This window comes from Leptopilina heterotoma, unplaced genomic scaffold, assembly GCF_015476425.1.
Source record: "Leptopilina heterotoma isolate Lh14 unplaced genomic scaffold, ASM1547642v1 Lhet_11, whole genome shotgun sequence".
Taxonomy (NCBI): Eukaryota; Metazoa; Arthropoda; class Insecta; order Hymenoptera; family Figitidae; genus Leptopilina; species Leptopilina heterotoma.
Genome location: NW_025110829.1, coordinates 2,370,933 through 2,389,817, shown reverse-complemented (window position 1 = coordinate 2,389,817; position 18,885 = coordinate 2,370,933). Strand labels below are relative to the sequence as shown.

The following is an 18,885-nucleotide window of genomic DNA, read 5'->3' as shown; positions in this document are numbered from 1 at the left end:
ATCCCATGTGGAAAATTATATGGGAAATGATATACAATGTCACCTGGGATTTTATATAATTTTCATTTCTATGTAAAATCCTACGTAAGATCCCATGTGGTTTTATTAATGATACAGAATACCACAGTTCATATACTTTCACCGCCAGGTGGCGAGAGCGAATTCTCCCCTTGTTAACATGATTTTTTAACACTATATAACTGAGAGTTTATAGCTCAGAAGAAGTGTTTCAAATTATCGAATTTTTTTTCTTACTGATGATTTGAAATGATAAATACAATTTATTATTTAATTTTTAATTAAATAATTTTTAATCCTTTGAAAATTCTCACAATGGATCCCTAATGTAAACACATATCAAATCTTTTGTGAAATCCTATGTGAAATCTTATATATGAAACATGAGAACCCATATGAAATCCCATATGAAATCCTTTATGGAATCCTTTATGTATTCTCACATAGGAATTCATGTGGATTTTTATGTAGATACACAAACTCAAATTCCCACATGAATTCCTGCTTCAAATCGTGTCCTAAATATACATGTGCTTTTACATGGGATCCCATGTGGATCCCATGTGGATTCTTACGTGGGATCTGGGACTTTATACAGGTTTTTGTATAAGAACCCACGTAAGATCCCATGTGGGTATTTTCAATAGGGTAGAGAGTACAGTATTTATTAAACCTTGTTTAGGTTCGGGTACCCAACACCAAGAGTAGAAATGAAACTAAAGTTACCAACGTTGATTCAACGAAAAAATTAAAAAAAAATTTTTTTCTAAAAAGTTAAGGATACAAATATTTTCTTGTTTATTTTTAACCCAAGTAAACCCTCCGAACCCTAAAATAAAAAAGGTGGGAAAACAGAAGTTGTTATTTTTTTCTCACAGATTTTCCAAAAATCACAAAATTTCAACTAAATTAATAATTGAAGGGCTACATAAAATAAGGGGATGAACAGTTTTGGTTTTGGTTTTTTTTCACGGATTTTCCGAAAATCCGAGAATTTCAAATAAATTAATAATTCCTCGTCTGGGTAGTAATTTTTTTCTTTTGATAATTGTTTATTTTAATATTAGACGCTATTTAAAATAGATTCCAAGTCAAGGAAAGCAGTGATTTTGAATTTTGTCGTGATACGAGTTTTTCAAAAATTTCGAAATTTCAACTTCATTAATAATTCCTCGACTCGGTAGCAATTTTTTTCTTTTGATAATTATTTATTTACATATCACACGCCATTTAAAAATAATTCCAAGTGATTTCAATTCGGGGAAAGCAGTGATTTTGAATTTTTCTGTCGTAGATCTTCTAAAAATCCCGGAATTTCATTTAAAAAAATCATTATCATTGCTTTCCCTGACTTGGAACCACTTGGAATTTTTTTTAGATAGCGTCAGAAGAAAAAAATTGCTACCAAGGCGAGGAATTATTAATTTTCTTGAAAATTGGTGATTTTTGGAAAAAATACGCAAAAAAAATAAAAATCACTGCTTTCCTCGACTTGGATCCTCTTGGAATCTATTTTAAATAGCGTCTAATATTAAAATAAACAATTATCAAAAGAAAAAAATTACTACCAAGGAAAGGAATTATTAATTTACTTGAAATTCTCGAATTTTCTGAAAATCCATGACAGAAAAACCAAAATCACTGTCTTCCCCGACTTGGAACCTTTTGAAATTTTTTTTAAAGGGCTTATCACATTAGAATAAGTAATTATCAGAAGAAAAAAATTGCTACCAAGCCGAGGAATTATTAATTTACTTGACAATTGGTGATTTTTGGAAAATCTGTGAGAAAAAAATAACTTATTTTTCCTTACCTTTTTTTATTTTAGGGTTTGGAGGGTTTACTTGGGTTAAAAATAAACAAGAAAAATTTTTATCCTGAACTTTTTAGAGAACATTTTTTTAAAAATTTTTTCGTTAAATCAACGTTGGTAACTTCAGTTTTATGAGTAGAACGAGTTTTCGGTGCGTGAACCGTGCTTGGGATCTTGACCTAAAGTCACCGATCGATATTGAGTACTGCAACCCAATAATTTACTGTAATTTAATTTACTGAATTATTTTTAAATTTTACTCCGCGCACTACCCTACTAATAGTGACCAGTGTCAGTTTCAATAAATGGAAAATTAATTCATGCAACTTTAAGACTACTTATGTAAAAAATTTTATCAGAATATAATTATAAACGCGTTATAGAAATAAAGACTAATGTATAATAATAATTAATTGACAAATGACTTTTGCTAATAAGGAAACAAATTAATAATATCAAAACGAGCACTTGATTTATTACTACTAGAAACAGTGCAACTGCTTTTCCAATAAGTAAAATCGAATTTCAACTTAAACTGATTTATATAGAACAGAAGTTTCATTGAATTCTGCAAAATTGAGTTTCTCAGAAAGATTTAATAGAAAATTGTCTTATAACATTGACGTTTTAGAAACATTTCTGTTTTTCATTCCATATACTTTTTCTTTTAGTTTTATTTTTTATTGGTATCCTTTTATTAGTATATACGTTACGTATAACTTTGTTTAAAAATGAAATCATTTATTAATTATTTACTATACACGGAGAGAAATTTATAGTAGTGGGTAACATAATTGTGGTTAGGGTGACCATCTTTAATGCTACGTATACAGACAGCTATCTAGATAGTCACCGTTACCATCAATATCATCAGGAGTAACATCTTGGTAGTACGGGGTAGCATAACTATATTTTTTTTAGCATCTGGGATGGTTGGGAGTAGCATAATGATAGTATCGTGTAACATCATCTTTTTAACATCAAAATCTGACTATCCATTTCTCTCAGTGTAAAGTTTGCTTCTTTTTCTATAAAAAAACTAACAATAAATATTAAAAAATTTTTTTAAATTACTATGTGTTGTGCAGAGTCTAATGAAAATACACCATTTGTAACTTTAAGGTGGACACCTTTAACCGTAAAGACTCGAAGACAGCTCACAGCTGCTCGAATAGCTCAGGAATAGCTGTCTAAAAAGTAAGTTGAAAAATTTCTCAATTATACAGTTGTAAAGTGCTTTTTTTTAACTTTTTTTTGCGCTTTTCTCAAAACTACATTTTTCAAGTCGGTGGGCACGATAACTCCAACAGATTTTAACCAACTGACCTCCTCTAAATTTGTACACCATCAAGGCATGTCAAGCGACAAGTGCCTCTCGAAAAATTCTGTATCTCTATTATTTTCAATTTTTTTGAAAATATAATATATATTTTTAAAGCTGATTATATGTAATTTAATTCAATAAAAAGTTGAAAGTTCCAACCCTAATAGTTTTTTTAAAAAATATTTCTTCCTGAATGCCTTATTTTCATGCGGCCAGAGTTGGTCTACACGGAAAAAAAAAGTTCACGAATCTCTCGTGAACTAGTATATCACTTTTGGATGGGACACAAAATTTCAAAATTTTCATTCACTTTTGATTAGAAATGGCGAACGTCAACGAAAAACTGAAACAAAGTTAATGAATTTTTGATGAACTGTTAATGAAGAGTAGTTCGTCAAAAGTAGAGGTACAAGTTCACGAAAAAATCGTGAACTCGCGAGTGTCAGTAGTATGCGCAGTTCGTAATGCGCATCAAATATGGCTGATGAAGCATTCATCATTCAGTCGGTGTCATCGGTGTTTACATTCGGGAAAATTCTTTGATGAAAGTTATCTTTAGAATCAGTGTTTTTTATTACTTAGTGAATATTTTTGTTTGCTAATTTCCTTTGTGAAACAAATAATTCATAAAATGAATTAAAAGTTACGATAAGGGACTTTTTCTACTTTGCACGGTCCTGAGTTTTACAGCAGACAAAGCTAATCGTTTCGTTTGTCGAAGGACAGTGTATCTAGATTTAGCCGTGGCGGTTAGTTGTTAGAAATATTATGTTATAGGGTATAGGTACTAGGTTCGAATCCCGTGAAGCGAATTACGAATTTTAATGGCGATAAAATTGTGTATTCTGTGTAGTTGGGTGCGTAATAGGCGTCAAGTTATCAAATAAAGTGAAATACTATAAAAAAGTAGCGTCTGGAAATTATTTTTTCTTGTTTTTAGCATTTTTTAAAAGTTCACGAATTTTTCGTTAACTTTGACGAAAAGTTCGGAAACCGTACTATGTTTCTAGTGAAGGAGTTGATGAAATTTTGACGAACTGTGTTTGTTGATTTTCAAGAATTTTGTGTCCCATCCAAAAGTGATATACTAGTTCACGAGAGATTCGTGAACTTTTTTTTCCGTGTAAGCTCTTAAACTTTTTTGAAAGTAGAAATAAATTTTTGTATATTAAATTGATTAGTATTGTATAGTTTATTATTATTGTTGTTAATTGTTATTATTAAAATAACAATTCTCAAGTGTTATAATCACAGTTCCACAAAAGAAATATTGCGATATGTTAATTTTATTTTTAAATATGTTTATAATTTTGCCATCCGTAAATCTAAAGAAATTACTTTAAACGATTTTTCTATTATTCCACATTATTCTTCTTTCTTGCTTTAAACAATTTGCATAACGTGTAAATACACGTTTTATAATAAGAATAATTATTCTCATAAGAAATTAATTACTTTTCTTAAATTAAAATAACTTTTACTAGCTGATTTCTCATAATCTTAAAACTTGAGAAAATATTAAATGTAGATAATATACAAAATCTTGTATTAAGTTGCTTTTTCCTCAAGCTAAAATTTATTGGGAAAAATATTTTCTATTTCTTACCCCTTGACGCAATGAGCCGCTGTTAAAACATAACGATCATTAATTAGTGTTCCTCCACAGTAAAATTTATTTAGGTATGAGAGTCTTGCCATCCAGGGGAATTCATTTAATTGAGTTGTCTGACCCCCCACGATTCGAGTTTCATCATTTCTTACTCCACAACCTGAAATAAAAAATTTGGTATAATTAAATCAATTTTAGTTTTATCATTACGTAAGCAAAATTTACTTCTATACTTACTACAAAAACAAGATGTTGAAGGTGATTTTGTTGAGGGTGGCTTATTTCCAAAAGCCCCCATAATAGTTTTTATTATAGTTTTTTCTGTGCCCTGTAAGGTTACAATTTTTGTAAAGTAAAATATTGTTGCTATCACTAGTATCTTTTTAGAGGTAAAATTTTTTTACTATTATCAGCAAATTAAATTAATAATTTGCTCTTAAATAAAAAATAAATAAAATTATAATAATAAAAGAATTATTTATTATATTCTAAACATTTTCAGATAAATTGTAGTACCTATGATTATTAGTAGATTCATTTACAGTCATTAATTATCTCTTAGAACACTATAAAGATTAATTACTTAAAATTTACTCACATTATCATCCTCTGCTAATACAGTTAACACAAACAAATTTACAAAAATGAGAAATTTGCTAACTTTTATTAAAGACATAACTGAATATGAAACCGAACGTTCTTAGTGAATTAAAACATAGAAATTTTATTTTTAATATATTGTTTATATATTTAAATAATTTTTTAACATTTGACTGACACAAATATATTGTTCGTCTTCTTATGCTAAAGATAAGTGTACAAGTGTTTTCTATCAAGGTCCCAAGAATACTGATGATGCATTCACAAAAGTGTTACTTGTTATTTAAAAGGAAAGGAGTCAACGGCTGCTAGCCAACCGGACAGTATCTGACCATTCACGATCACGGTCATGGACACATTTACCACTGTCACTGACCGCGCGATCACAGACATTTATATAGGATTCTCCACTTTTTGTGACTTTTTTTACATAGTGACTATTAATTATTTTATTTTATTATTAATACAATTTAAACATTTCCTTGCATGGAGACTATTAAAAGAACAAATAATTTTACTGTATTGCTTCTTATTTTTAAAATGAATTCAATTTTTTAAAACTATTTAAAAATTAGAGCATTTATTGATTACAATAAAAGTCAATAAAATAAATTAAACAAAATAGGAATGATTGATACTTGGATAGAACGAAATCCTGTAGCAAGTTTTCTGTATAGACTTCAATGTCAAGTTATATTTTATACTAGATATTCTGCTACGGGTACAATGGATGCCAAATTATTTTTTTGTAACCGAATAGAGCATACTTAATAAAATACTTAAATTACGCTAAATACACTGTAATAACAATTATGTTTATTTAATTTTGTTTTTGACATTATTGATAGAAATTTGTTTGATGAAAATATGAATCTAATATTTAATTTTTTTGTTAATGTTAGAAAAACAACATCAAATTTTTTTCAGCGACGCATTTAAGTAAGTGTTTTACTCTTCGTTATATTACATGTTGCTGCGCAAATTAATATTATATCGAGAATTAAAATTGAAAATGTATTTCGACAATTCTATTGTAGTAATAGAACAATGACGTGTGAGTCATTCACAAATTATATCGACGAGAAACCAAATTTTGAGAGTTAGTACTCGATCCGACGTTGAATAGCTTAGTTGATTATATTTTGTAATTATATTTTATGAATTGTGTGTAAATTGTAATAATTTTATTTAATTAATTTTTGAAACTGTTGTTCTCTCTACGAATGTGAAGTAAAAAAAAGACTGTGTTAAACTGACTATTAATCTTTATTGTGCAACTCTATATATTATAAACAAATTATTAAATCGTTGCTTTGTGTAGTTCGTTTATATGTTCAAAATAAATTGTGAGTTGTGACAATGTGATTTGGATTACTTTGCATTCCCCACCAATCTACAAAGAAAATTCTAAGTGAATTATATTTCTGTGGCTTTGTAAGATTGTACATGGTCCTTCGAGCTAGATTTAAAGAACATTTTGAGGTCAACTAAGGATCGAGTGCTCAGAAGAAAGAAGATTGTTGCAGCATTGGGTCAATAAGGAGATAAAAACAACGACATAGAATCAAAAATCATTTGGATCACTTATTGATTATTACCAGTATTGGAAATTAATTTCAAAATTCAACAATCTAACGAAATCGAGTCAACTGCTAGCAGAGTAATTAACTTCTCATCAAATGACTCATCAACAAAGACTAAAGTAAGCGTATTGTATTTAATTTGATTGTAAACATTGTAAAATAAACAATTATGGACAAAGACGAAATTGAAAATGCTCGACAGATTAGAACTAACTGTAAAACGAAAATTACAAAATTTAGTACGTTTGTAGAAAAATGTTTAAGTGATAATCATAATATTTCTGTCGAGGAAATTGCATTCCCCACCAATCTACAAAGAAAATTCTAAGTGAATTATATTTCTGTGGCTTTGTAAGATTGTACATTACATTTTCTAATGTTCATCCATTATTTAAGCTTTTTTACTCATTATCCTTTGTAATATTTTCACCCTTTTTTTCAATGGTGGACGACATGGAGCTACCGCCTGCCTTGACTCTGAGTGCAGCATTCCAACGTGGTCCATGAGTTTTGATTACTTTGTTTAAAATTTAATAATTGTTCCGTAATTAAATTTGAAACATTTTGTTGTCGCCTAACAAGAATTTGTTAAGCTTCTTCAAAAAAGTTGCAAACATGCCATAGTAGGGGAGACTAGGTGCGGTTGTTACGCTGTGCAGTTGTTACACACGGTGTTTGTATACAGAAAAAAAGTTTGCCTGACACAGGAAAAAAAAAGTCTGACTCCGTTTACACCTTAAATTCAGCCCATGTATTTCACATAAGTCTGTCCTTGTTTAACGGGGCTGACTCCGTTTACATCTTAAATTCAGCCTCAAAAATAGGCTGAAAGTAAAACTTTTTTTTTAGTGTGGAAATGTCGCTAAAAACAAACTACTGGAATCTCTTTATAATGACTCCAGATGCTTGAAAATCACTCTCCAAAAATCTGATCTGATCCTTTTTTAAGATATTATAGAAATAAGATTTTTATTCAATTTATTGAAAAATCATCATATGTGAACGTCCGCATGACAAGAGACCACTTTGGCACTATTGGACTTATCTACACTACCGGTCAAAATTGAGAGACCACCCATTTTCAGATGATTGAAAAACATTTTAAAACATAAAATGTAGGGAAACTAAAATTTTTTTTTAAAAATTTTTTGAAGGATGTTAAAATTTAAAAAAAAAACAAGATCTTTTAGAAGTCATTTGGCCAATACTTTATTTCGACATTTTTAAAAAATCGTCATTTTCAATGTTTTACAAAAATTTGAATAACTTCTAAAATAATAGACGCTTTTCAATTATCTTCGGCTTATTTTAAAGGTCATTTGTTACACTATAAGAATTACTTATAGGCTTTAACGTGTAATTCTTTCCTTAGAAAATGCAGGCCATCAAACTTGGACCAAAAAAGTTCAAAAAATTTGGAACATACTTATTAACAGAAAAATAATTTTTAAAATTCAAACGTATTTTTTTTTATTAAATTTTCTTGAAAAATCTACACTATATGATTTTCTATATATTTTCTAGAATAGTTTTTAGTACAGAAAAATTGTTCCAAATTTTTTGAATTTTTTTGGTCCAAGTTTGACGGCCTGCATGTTCTAAGAAAAAAATTACACGTTAAATCCTATAAGTAATTCTTATAGTGTAACAAATGACCTTTACAATAAACCTAAGTTCATTAAAAAGCGTTCATTATTTTAGAATTTATTCAAATTTTTGTAAAACATTGAAAATGACGATTTTTTAAAAATATCTCAATGAATTATTGGCCAAACGACTTCTGAAATATCTTGTTCTTTTCCAAATTTTATCATCTATCAAAAAATAAACAGAAAAAAAATTTTAGTTTCAATAAATCTTATGTTTTAAAACGTTTTTCATTCGCCTGAAAATGGGTGGTCTCTTAATTTTGATCGTTAGTGTATATGGGCAAATTGCATGCAAAATTTGGAAAGTTTTGAGTGGTCTTAGAACCTTTTTGGTGAAAAATTTGACGAGTTACAGAATTTCAAAGTTCTAGATTACGAGATAATCGTAATTTAATAATTTTGAAAAAAATATCGAATCTTTTTTATTCTTTTTTCTTAATCTACAAGGTCTCACACATCGATTCATCGATTTTTCATTAATTTATTGATAGTTTAAGTATTTTATTTCGTTGTTAAATAAAAAATGAAAAGGGACCACTTTGTCGATCTATTGCAAAAGTTGTTTCGGTTTCAAACTGGAGGGGGCGAAAAAATTCAAAATCTTCTGATTTTTCATCTTAAGGGTATACTAAACTTTAAAGAATTCTCATATGAATAACTTCTCAGAAGAACCAGAGAAATTCGCGTTACAATTTTTAATTTAGTTTTTTTTCAAATGAAAATTTCGATATTTCCTTAGATTATTCATAATAAAGTCCCTGAAAAAATATGTTTATGTCTACTTTCTCTTTTTTTGCTTTAAATAACTCAATAAAATAATATCCAACTATTAACTTTGCAAAAAATCAGGTTTATTAATTAAACAACGCAATTTTAGAAAAGCGACCACTTTGTCGGATGTCCGTTATATTTTTATTTTTTCAAAATGGAGGGGGGAAATTCGAAACCTATTAATTTTTCATCTTTAAGGTGTAGGGGAGAGTGGGGCAAAGGCGCTAGGTTTACATTTATCGATGTATATTTTTTAAATTCAGCAATTAATTTATGCGGCCTTTGTTTTTCATTATTCTAAAACTAATCAACAGAAATTTTAATAGTTGTTATTTAGTATATTATAATTATAAATACATTATTTAATGAAATTTAAAAACAATGCAAAAAATGCCTTTGCCCCACACGCTGGGGCAGCGACGTTTTCGCTTATATTTCTAAAAGAAAGCATTTATAAGCCTTAAAAAATTAACAAGTGATATTTATTAGTATAATATTTACGAAACATAAGGTTAACAACATATTATTAAAAGAATTAAACTATTTAAATAGAAAATACAAAATTAAACTAAAACACCACGCCAGTTGTGTAGAGAAATATTTAATTTATTTACATGTTACGTTTTTAAAAATTAAATACTTAAACTTATGTTTTAAAAAATAAAAGTTTGCTCAGTAAAATTATCATTTTATTTTTGCAAAACAATTTTTTTGTTATATTTCTTAAAATACTTTATATTTTTAGGTTTTTCTTTTTTTAATCAATTGGTCTGATTGCATTGCAACTTAATTTTTAATACCAATTGGAATAGACAGAAAATAAAGGAGAAATTTTAAAAAACGTCTTTGCCCCGCATAGCGCCTTTGCCCCACTCTCCCCTACTAGACTAAAAACAATTCTTATCTGTATAATTTCCTAGAAGAACCAAAGATATTCGCATTACAATCTTTAATTTCGATTTTCTCGAAATGAGGTTTTTGACATTCTAAACTTTGAAATTCTGTAACTCGTCGAATTTTTCTCCAAAAAGGTTCTGAGACTACTCAAAATTTTTCAAATTTTGCAAGCAATTTGCCCGTATAGATAAGTCCAATAGTGGCAAAGTGGTTCCTTCTCATGCAGACGTCCACATATGATGATTTTTCAATAAATTGAATAAAAATCTAATTTCTATGATATCTTAAAAAAAGGATCAGATAAAATTTTTGGAGAGTGATTTTTAAGCATCTGGAGTCATTATGAAGAGATTCCAGTAGTTTGTTTTTAGCGACATATCAGGCAAACTTTTTTTCCGTGTACAAACACTGTGTTTAGTCGCATCTTAGGGGTCGTTCATAAACCACGTAGCCAGTTTAGGGGGAGGGGGGGGGGTTTAGTGAAGTTCTACTTTGGGCTATGTGGGGGAGGGGAGGGGTCCGAGCCATTACTACGTAGTTTTTTACTACAATATTTATTTTGATATTTTTGAAATAGCGCGGGTGATTTTAAGTACGAACTGAGCGATTAATCGATTCGAGTCGACTCAATAATCGAATTCCATCCCTCCCTGTTACTTCTTTTACCGGCGTATTTTGTTTACATACATCCGAGCGCAAGTTTAAACCGGCATCCACCACGTGCAATTAATAGTGTTATTAAAAAAGTGCAATCTATGTGTTATGTCGTTATACAGTAGATTATTCGATGCGTACAAAAAATGTTACACAGGAGAATTTTCGAAGTCGAAAATTCAGAACGATGTGAATGAGTTGTTGAAAAATCTAAAAGAAAATAAAGCGTCATTAAATGAAAATACGGAAAATAAAATAAAACAGTTGCTGCAAAAAAAAACTAACAAAGATGCAGCTCGAATTAGTTTTCCTACAAATTATCAACAGGTATGTATGTTGTGTTTTCATTTGTAGTCTAATATTAAATAAATAATTATTTTTATTTATTGTAATAATTATTTGAATGAATTTCATTTTCTCTACTCTGCTGTTAAATGAAAAAAATTGTAAATGCACAGTAGTTTTATTATAGCAAACATTTAATCTATAAAAGAACGTTTTAATTAAACCTATTTTTTATAAGAATAATTAATTAATTTATAACTAAAATTAAATTAATAAAATTTCAAATAGTCCATTAAAAATTTTAGAGAATTAAAAATTTTTATTAAAAATTTCTTTTTATAAAATAATAGAGGTTTAACTATTAAAATTCTTACAGATAAATTTCTGTTAAATAAATTTTTACTGCATTTACCATTCTGTCTCATAACAACATAGTTAAGAAAATGGAATTTATTTCAAAAACTATTATTATGAACAAAAATACGATTAGACTTAATATTAATTAAATGGAGATTCTAGGAAATAGAAATTCTATGTGATAAAAATTCGTCTATAATGTAGTTCGATGTAACTTTTCTCGGTTTTGTGTATAAAAAGCGTCCAGCGAACAATTATATCTTAAAGTGACATTTTTTATTAATTTAATTTTCAGACATCAACACGAGTGGACAACCACACTTCTAACAGTACATCCTCTTCCAATATTACATCCACTTTAAACACTCCATCTACTTCTAACACTCCATCTACTTCCGACATTCCATCCACTTCCAATATTCCATCCAGTTCCAATATTCCATCTACTTCAAGTGATTTTAGCGTTAGTGTTGAGATTCCGGTAGATACAGAAGCCGATAGTCCTGTAAGAGGTAAGCAACTATTCAGATGGAAGGAATTGATTATCTAAGTTGAACACTGGAATTCAAAAAAATTTAATTTATATTTCGTTTTTTAGAAAATAAACGTAGAAGAGTGGAGCGAATTCTGAGCAGTGATGAGGAAAGCGATTATACAAGTATAAGTCTTGCTAGAAAATACAACACTCCTATTCAAGACACTTTGAAGGCCAAAATCAGTTTAATCGAAAAAGAGCTAATTGCAGCAATTGAGGGCCGCGACTCTGGTCTCATTGGGCCTGAGATTCAAAAAAAGATTAACGACTTGAAAAAGAATCTTGAGGAAAATAAAAAACTACTTACAAAAAAGGAAAACAAAGCAAAACTCGCACGAAAATATAGATTACAGAGAAAACAGGCACTCAGTATAATTAAAACAGAAAATCCCGATGTAGCTAAAGCTTTACATGTAAGTTAAAGGTATAAAGAAAAAAAACTTACCTCTCTAATGTAAAAATTCATAATATTTTATCTTTTCTATTCTAGATTCGAGAAACACCAGGCAGACCCCGACTCGAAGACGACCAGCCAGAACTATTGAAAGCAATTATTGACATCGCGATGTTCGGAGGAGCTGCTGACAATCGTCGACGAACAGAGCTAGTTCAGAGTTGCAAAACCTTGGAGGACTTACACATTGAACTGCAAGCACAAGGTTTTAATTTATCGAAAGGTGGTGTCTATTTGAGACTTCTTCCTCGGAACTCTCGTACAGCGGAGGGTATGAGGCACGTCACTACTGTACCAGTAAAGCTTTGTCGTGCTCAAACAGATGGACGAAAAGGACATCGTGATGGAAAATTTTGTACAGCATCTATAAAGTAACTATTAAATCTATTACCACTTCTTTTAGGTAGAATTTTACACTTTTAGCTGCAATGACATTCTTTTTCATAGGTCTGTGGAACAACTGATTTCAATATTAGGCCCTAGGCAAGTCGCCATCATCTCTCAAGATGATAAGAGTAGAGTGCCTCTAGGCCTGACTGCTGCAAAGAAGCAGGCACCTATTCTGATGCACTTGGAGTACAAAGTGACATTACCAGATCATGACTGGGTGGTAGCACCCAGTCATAAGTTAATTCCAAGTGTCTATGCGGGAATTAAGGTAGAGAACGGCAAGATTGGCGATCCAAAATCTGTCACATATTCAGGACCTACGTATATTGCGATTCGCAGTGCTAAACATTGCTCCAGCACTGCAGAATCACACGCATTTGATTTTCAGAAGCTTGTACATTTAGAATGTTTTAGAGATATAATTTACGGTAAAAGCAATTATAATACAAAATATTATAAATTGGTAAAGTTGGTTTTAATTAAATTATTCTTTTCCTACAGACGGAGAACAAGTAAAGCCTGTCCTAGTGATCATGTCCGACGGTGGACCGGATGAAAATCCACGCTACCAGAAAGTGATTGAGTATGCAGTAAATCATTTTATTATGTACAATCTAGATGCACTGTTTATAATTACGAATGCTCCTGGGCGAAGTGCGTATAATCGCGTAGAAAGACGTATGGCTCCGTTGAGTCGGGAACTGTCTGGTCTAATACTACCTCACGACCATTTTGGCTCGCACCTCAATAATAGTTCTGTAGTAGTAGACAAAGAGCTTGAATTAAAAAATTTTGAATTCGCTGGGGAGACTCTTGCGGACGTATGGAGCAAATTGATAATTGACGGGTCTCCAGTAATCGCAGAATATGTCAAGCCGGAGTGTTTTGCTGAAAAGCCAAATATTTTATCACCCGAATGGTACTATTTACATGTACAGGAGAGTCAATACTTCCTGCAGGTTTGAATAATTATCCTACAATCGTAAATAAAATGTTGTTTTAATTATGTTTAACAAATAGAAAATAAATCATTTATAACGTTTTAATAATGCTAGATAGTCAAATGCGCTGATCGAAACTGCTGTGGAGATTGGAGGAGCAACATAAAAGATGTTCTTCCAACGAGTAATGGTTTCTTACCACCTCCTTTTCCATTACGCAGGAATGATCAAGGAATAGTTATCATTCCAAATCCAGATGACGTTAAAGATAGTGATAGTTTTCCTGATCTTTGTCTTCGCCAATCGGTTGGACTAAAACCTGTTACTACAACGGGTTCAAGTATCCCTTACGATTTTTACTGCCCTTCAGTGCGTAACGAGATCGAAGGTATTAATTAAAAAGGCATTGGATGATTAATTTTAATTTAATTTTCATTCAATTTATTATACTATTTCGACAGTCAGATTACTCCGTAAAGTGTATTAATAAAAACTTACTTATTCAAAAACTTTTTGACCATTAAAACAGTCCTTTATAATTTTACTATAAACTAACAGTTTGTCTTTATTTTTAGGAAGAACGTGTGATTTTTGTCAAGCATATTTTGCATCAAAAAAGCAAAAGGCCATACATAGTAAGGCGATACATGGCTGCAACATTACTGACAAACAGCGTGCAAAAAAATTAATATCAAAGCGGGGCACAGAATTACTGTGTGAGCTTGACATTTTAGAACCCGTAGTAGAATGGATTGAAGAAAATGACGTAGAAATAGTTACACGTGAAGTACCTGAAGTTCAGATAGACGAAAATGTATTTCCAGTTATAAACAACTTACATGATTGGCTAGTCTCGCCATTTGAAGACGATGATCTCTAACAAATGAAAATTTGTTTCGCTGATAAAAGTTATATTTATATTAATATACATGTTTTTTTATTTATATTTTATTACGATGATCTCGACAAATTTATATTTATAATATAAAAAGAAAAAATTAATAAAAATTTAATTTTTGTATTTCGAATGATTCTTTTTAATTTAAACTATGTACTTATGCGATAAAAAAGCATTTTAAAAAAAATTTTTAAAAACTACGTTCTCCCCGGGGGAGGGGGGGGGGTGTTATAAAGAAAGTCTACGTTAGTCTACATGGGGGGAGGGAGGGGTCGAAAAGTACCAAAAATAGGGCTACGTGGTTTATGAACGACCCCTTACGACATGCAGTTGAATATACGGGAATCCTATTTTTTTCTCGGCCGGAAACACCACTGCCATGTTCCTATTTTTAAATATTAGGTATTGAATCGGAAAGTACATTTCTCGTATGATCCAGATCGAGTCAATATTACTTTATTTATTAAACCAATATGTAAAATGTGTTATTGGTTTTTCAATAAATTGCAAACAACTACTGCAACGTGCAGTTGTGTGAAATTCATTTACTGTAACAATTTACTATGGTGCAATACTTGATATCTTTTAAATAAATCTAGTGAGTAGTTAATGATTTGTCGATAATCTTTGGGATTTATTTTTTAATAATTTTCCATTTCCACATGTTCAGTCACATAATCTTTAAACATGTTTTTCTATAAATTCCTCTGTCTTTTTTGAACTGCCTTTTCTGATATTCTTGCGTCTGACATCTATTTCTGCTACTTCGCATATAAAATTATAAATATGTCTATCAATCAATTTTTCCATTAGATGGAGCATATGATTTTAATCGACGAACACCACTAAAAGACGCATAGTGTGAGCATACTAGTTCGTTCAATGCAGCGGCTCCTACATAGGAGAGTAGGACATTCTTCTCTTTTAGTCAATTCCCCTCCGAGAATTGGCCTAACTACACTGCAAAAAGAAGTGTCTTATTATAAAACGTTTTCAGTGTCTTAGACACCAAAAACGTCTTAATTTAAAACGTTTTTGGTGTCTAAGACACTAAATACGTCTCAAAATAAGACACCTCTTTTTGCAGTGTAGTCGAATACATAAAGTAAAGAAGAAGGAGAAGTGCATTGCCTTCAGGGAAGAGCTGATATACTTAATGTAAGGCATTCAGGCTTGAGCTCGGTTTCTGTTTGTCCGCGGTTGACTTCAAGGCAAATCGGTATAGGCGAACTTGGGCGAACTGATTGAAAAGACTGAGCGTGCGAGTTATAAAGGTTCGTTGTGTAGCAGCGCGAAGAGAGCGAGTGGTGGGAGAGAAGGCGGCGGCGCAAGTTTTGTGCGCTGTTGTCACCCGAGTCGAACTTTTAGACCTGCTTACCTCCTGGTAAGTATAATTTAACTCTAACCTGCACCTAACAAACCCTTGGTGTTTTTTCCTCCTGCGTAAGTTCTATTTAACTCTGACAACTCCTTTTTAAGTCCTAATTGAACCTTAAACCCTGTATTGCTTCTACCACATTCTTACGCAATAGGAAATGTTACGCGCGGTACAAGATATTCAACTTATTATTGTTTTGTAAATTACAAAATTTTTTATTTTGAAAATTTCACGAAAGAATTCAATTATTTTCTAAAATTTTAATAAATCCTTCGAAAAAATTCAATTATTTTTATAAATAGTAAAATTCTTCCGAAGAATTCAATTAATTTTATAAATATGTAGTAAAATTCTTTGCAGGAATTCAATTATTTTCAAAACAATTTTAATTGAATTCCTTAGATGAATTCAAATATTTTAAAATATTTTCATAAATTGCAATTATTTTCTTAAACTTTAATAAATTCTTCGAAATAATTCAACTATTTTTATAAATACTAAAACTCTTTGCAAGAATTAAATAATTATTAACCCAATTAAAATAAAATTAAACGAAAGAATTTAATTATTTTCAAAAATTCCCATAAAATTTAGTTTCAACAAGAATTTAAAATTTTTGAAAAACAATTTAATTATTCTCAAAATATTTTAAAAAAATTCTATATAAGAATTAAATTACTAGCTCAATACAATTTTTGAATATATTATCGTCAAAAGAATTGAAATAATTCTATTATTTTCGAAAAGTAATTAAAATTCTTATGATGAATTCAATTATTTTGAATATACTTAATTTTCATAAAATTCTTTAAAGAAATTCAATTATTTTCGAAACAACTTTAATTGAATTTTTCGAAAAAATTTCATGATTTTTAAATATTTCTATAAAATTCTTCATAAACAATTTAATTATTTCTTAAAATTTTAATAAATTCTTCGCAAGAAATCACTTATTTTCAATACAATTTTAATAAAATTCTTCTTCATAAAATTCAATTGCTTTCGAAATTTTCAATTAAAATTATTAAAGAAACTCCATTAGTTTAAAAAAAATTCAAAGAAATTTTTCAAAAAAATTTAATTAGGATTTTTAAAAATATTAATAAAATTCTTTGCGAGAATTTAGTTATTTTTCTAAATAAAGAAATTCTTTGAAGGAATATTCTATTATTATCAAATTTTTTGATAAAATTCTTTGCAACAATTCGAAGATTTTTAATACATTAATATTAAAATTGAAAATATTTGAAAAGAAAAATTAAAAAAAGATTAAGAAACCAAAATGTAAACAACAATTAATTTCAAACTGCGAATAGGTTACCGAAACATGTACTTTTTTATTATTAATTTATAAATATTATTTTTAACTGAAATGTTTTGACATTCTTTTTAAATAATAAAAATATTAATTTATGAATGTTTAATGGTTATTATTATTAAACAATTTATTTATTTGCTGTAGTGTATTAGTGTCAATTAATGCTTTATTGAATCACTCAACAAGTCACTGAAAATAGAGCGCCTGCGTTCAGTTAGGTTCCGTAGCATAGTGGTTAGGGCGTTAGTTTCGTAGTCCGTAGTTCGTAGGTCGTAGGTTCAAGTCTCGCGTGCGTTAGATTTTATTTATTTCGTAGGTTTGCGTTTATTCCGATTTTTCTGTATTGTATAGGTATAAGTATGCAATTTAATGATTATATACACCGTTAAATAATTTAATTAACAAATATTAAATTAAAATTTTTTTTTAAAAAATGTAAGCTATAAAATGTAAACTAGTGTAGTGGATAGCGTTAGTGTTTAGTATGCGTTAGGTCTAGGGTTCGTGTCTCCCCCCATCGGTTAATAATTTATTTCGTTAATATGCGGTTATGCAATAAGTGGTGTGTATTAATTAACAAAAATGTGTATAAAATATCTCAAGTGACATAGAATTTAATAAATTGAGTGATTCTAATTTTTTTGTTTCCCATTTCCATTACTATGGATCACCCAACCATAGATCTTTTGCCTCTCCAACAATATACAGCCAGCCATAGAATATGGATGCAGCAACCTTAACTATGGATATCCCGTATTTTTCAATATAATATGGCTGTGATATCCATGTATCTGATTGTGTCAACTATTCCTTTTTCTCCGTGTACTTACAGATATGTACTTAGACAGCGTGTTTCTATGCACCTGTATAATTTTCTTGCTTCGTAGTAAAACTACGAGGTGCAACTCTATATTAACTGTTTAAATTCATAGAATCAATAATTTTTTAAATTAATACACTTATAGTGATTAAGCAGATTTAATTTCGCAAATTATCAATTATTATCTTTAATAATACTGTAATCAGATTTATTTTCTTTATTGTGTAAACTTATACTGAAATTTAATTACCCGTGTAGAAATTGAAAATAGGACTTAGTAAGGCCCTGAATAGACGCCCTTTTGTTTAGTGAGGTGCAAACTAGGAAAATTAGTCAGGACCCGTCTAATTTCCTCAAGCTTGAAATATTAGGTGATGATGTGGAAAGATAGAGAGGTTCTAACTAGATCGCCCTGTCACTGCCTGAATATAAAAGCATAATGTGTGGATTTAACTAGAGGGCCTGTTTAGCGCCTTATTAGTTTTTCTAAATACTTAAGCAAAAATTTATGACCAGCGTAATATTGCGCCAGTAATACTGAACAAGTCACAAGATATTCTAATTTCTTGATGATAGTGATGCTGTTAGGAT

The 18,885-nt window shown here is 29.8% G+C and overlaps 2 protein-coding genes across 3 annotated transcripts in view; one reads left to right on the top strand and one right to left on the bottom strand.

Annotated features, from left to right (window-relative positions):
• The window catches only part of LOC122503618 (venom protease-like), a 30,166-nt gene extending 24,449 nt beyond the window's left edge, over positions 1-5,717 (bottom strand). Inside the window, exons 1-3 of one of the 2 annotated variants that reach the window (XM_043614240.1) lie at positions 5,363-5,717; positions 5,002-5,092; positions 4,762-4,924 (exon numbers count right to left, since the gene is read on the bottom strand). In XM_043614240.1, the coding sequence (XP_043470175.1) occupies positions 4,762-4,924; positions 5,002-5,092; positions 5,363-5,440 (332 nt within the window). In that variant the 5' untranslated portion in view covers positions 5,441-5,717. The remainder of the gene's footprint in view (positions 1-4,761; positions 4,925-5,001; positions 5,093-5,362) is intronic. The other variant, XM_043614248.1, reaches the window with a different exon arrangement.
• Positions 5,718-6,411: 694 nt separating this feature from the next.
• Positions 6,412-14,776, top strand: LOC122503772. The gene is made up of 9 exons (XM_043614455.1): positions 6,412-6,463; positions 6,966-7,066; positions 11,856-12,072; positions 12,159-12,508; positions 12,586-12,920; positions 12,997-13,367; positions 13,441-13,898; positions 13,995-14,268; positions 14,456-14,776. The coding sequence occupies exons 1-9, from the start codon at positions 6,412-6,414 to the stop codon at positions 14,758-14,760; spliced, it is 2,463 nt and encodes an 820-aa protein (XP_043470390.1). The 3' UTR covers positions 14,761-14,776.
• Positions 14,777-18,885: the final 4,109 nt, after the last annotated feature.

Excerpts from the sequence above, each read along its gene's own strand:
- LOC122503772 (XM_043614455.1), top strand. The coding sequence starts at position 6,412 with ATGACGTGTGAGTCATTCACAAATTATATCGACGAGAAACCAAATTTT. Across the intron at positions 7,067-11,855 it reads ACTCATCAACAAAGACTAAA|ACATCAACACGAGTGGACAA; the intron begins GTAAGCGTATTG and ends TTTAATTTTCAG. Across the intron at positions 13,368-13,440 it reads TTTTAGAGATATAATTTACG|ACGGAGAACAAGTAAAGCCT; the intron begins GTAAAAGCAATT and ends CTTTTCCTACAG.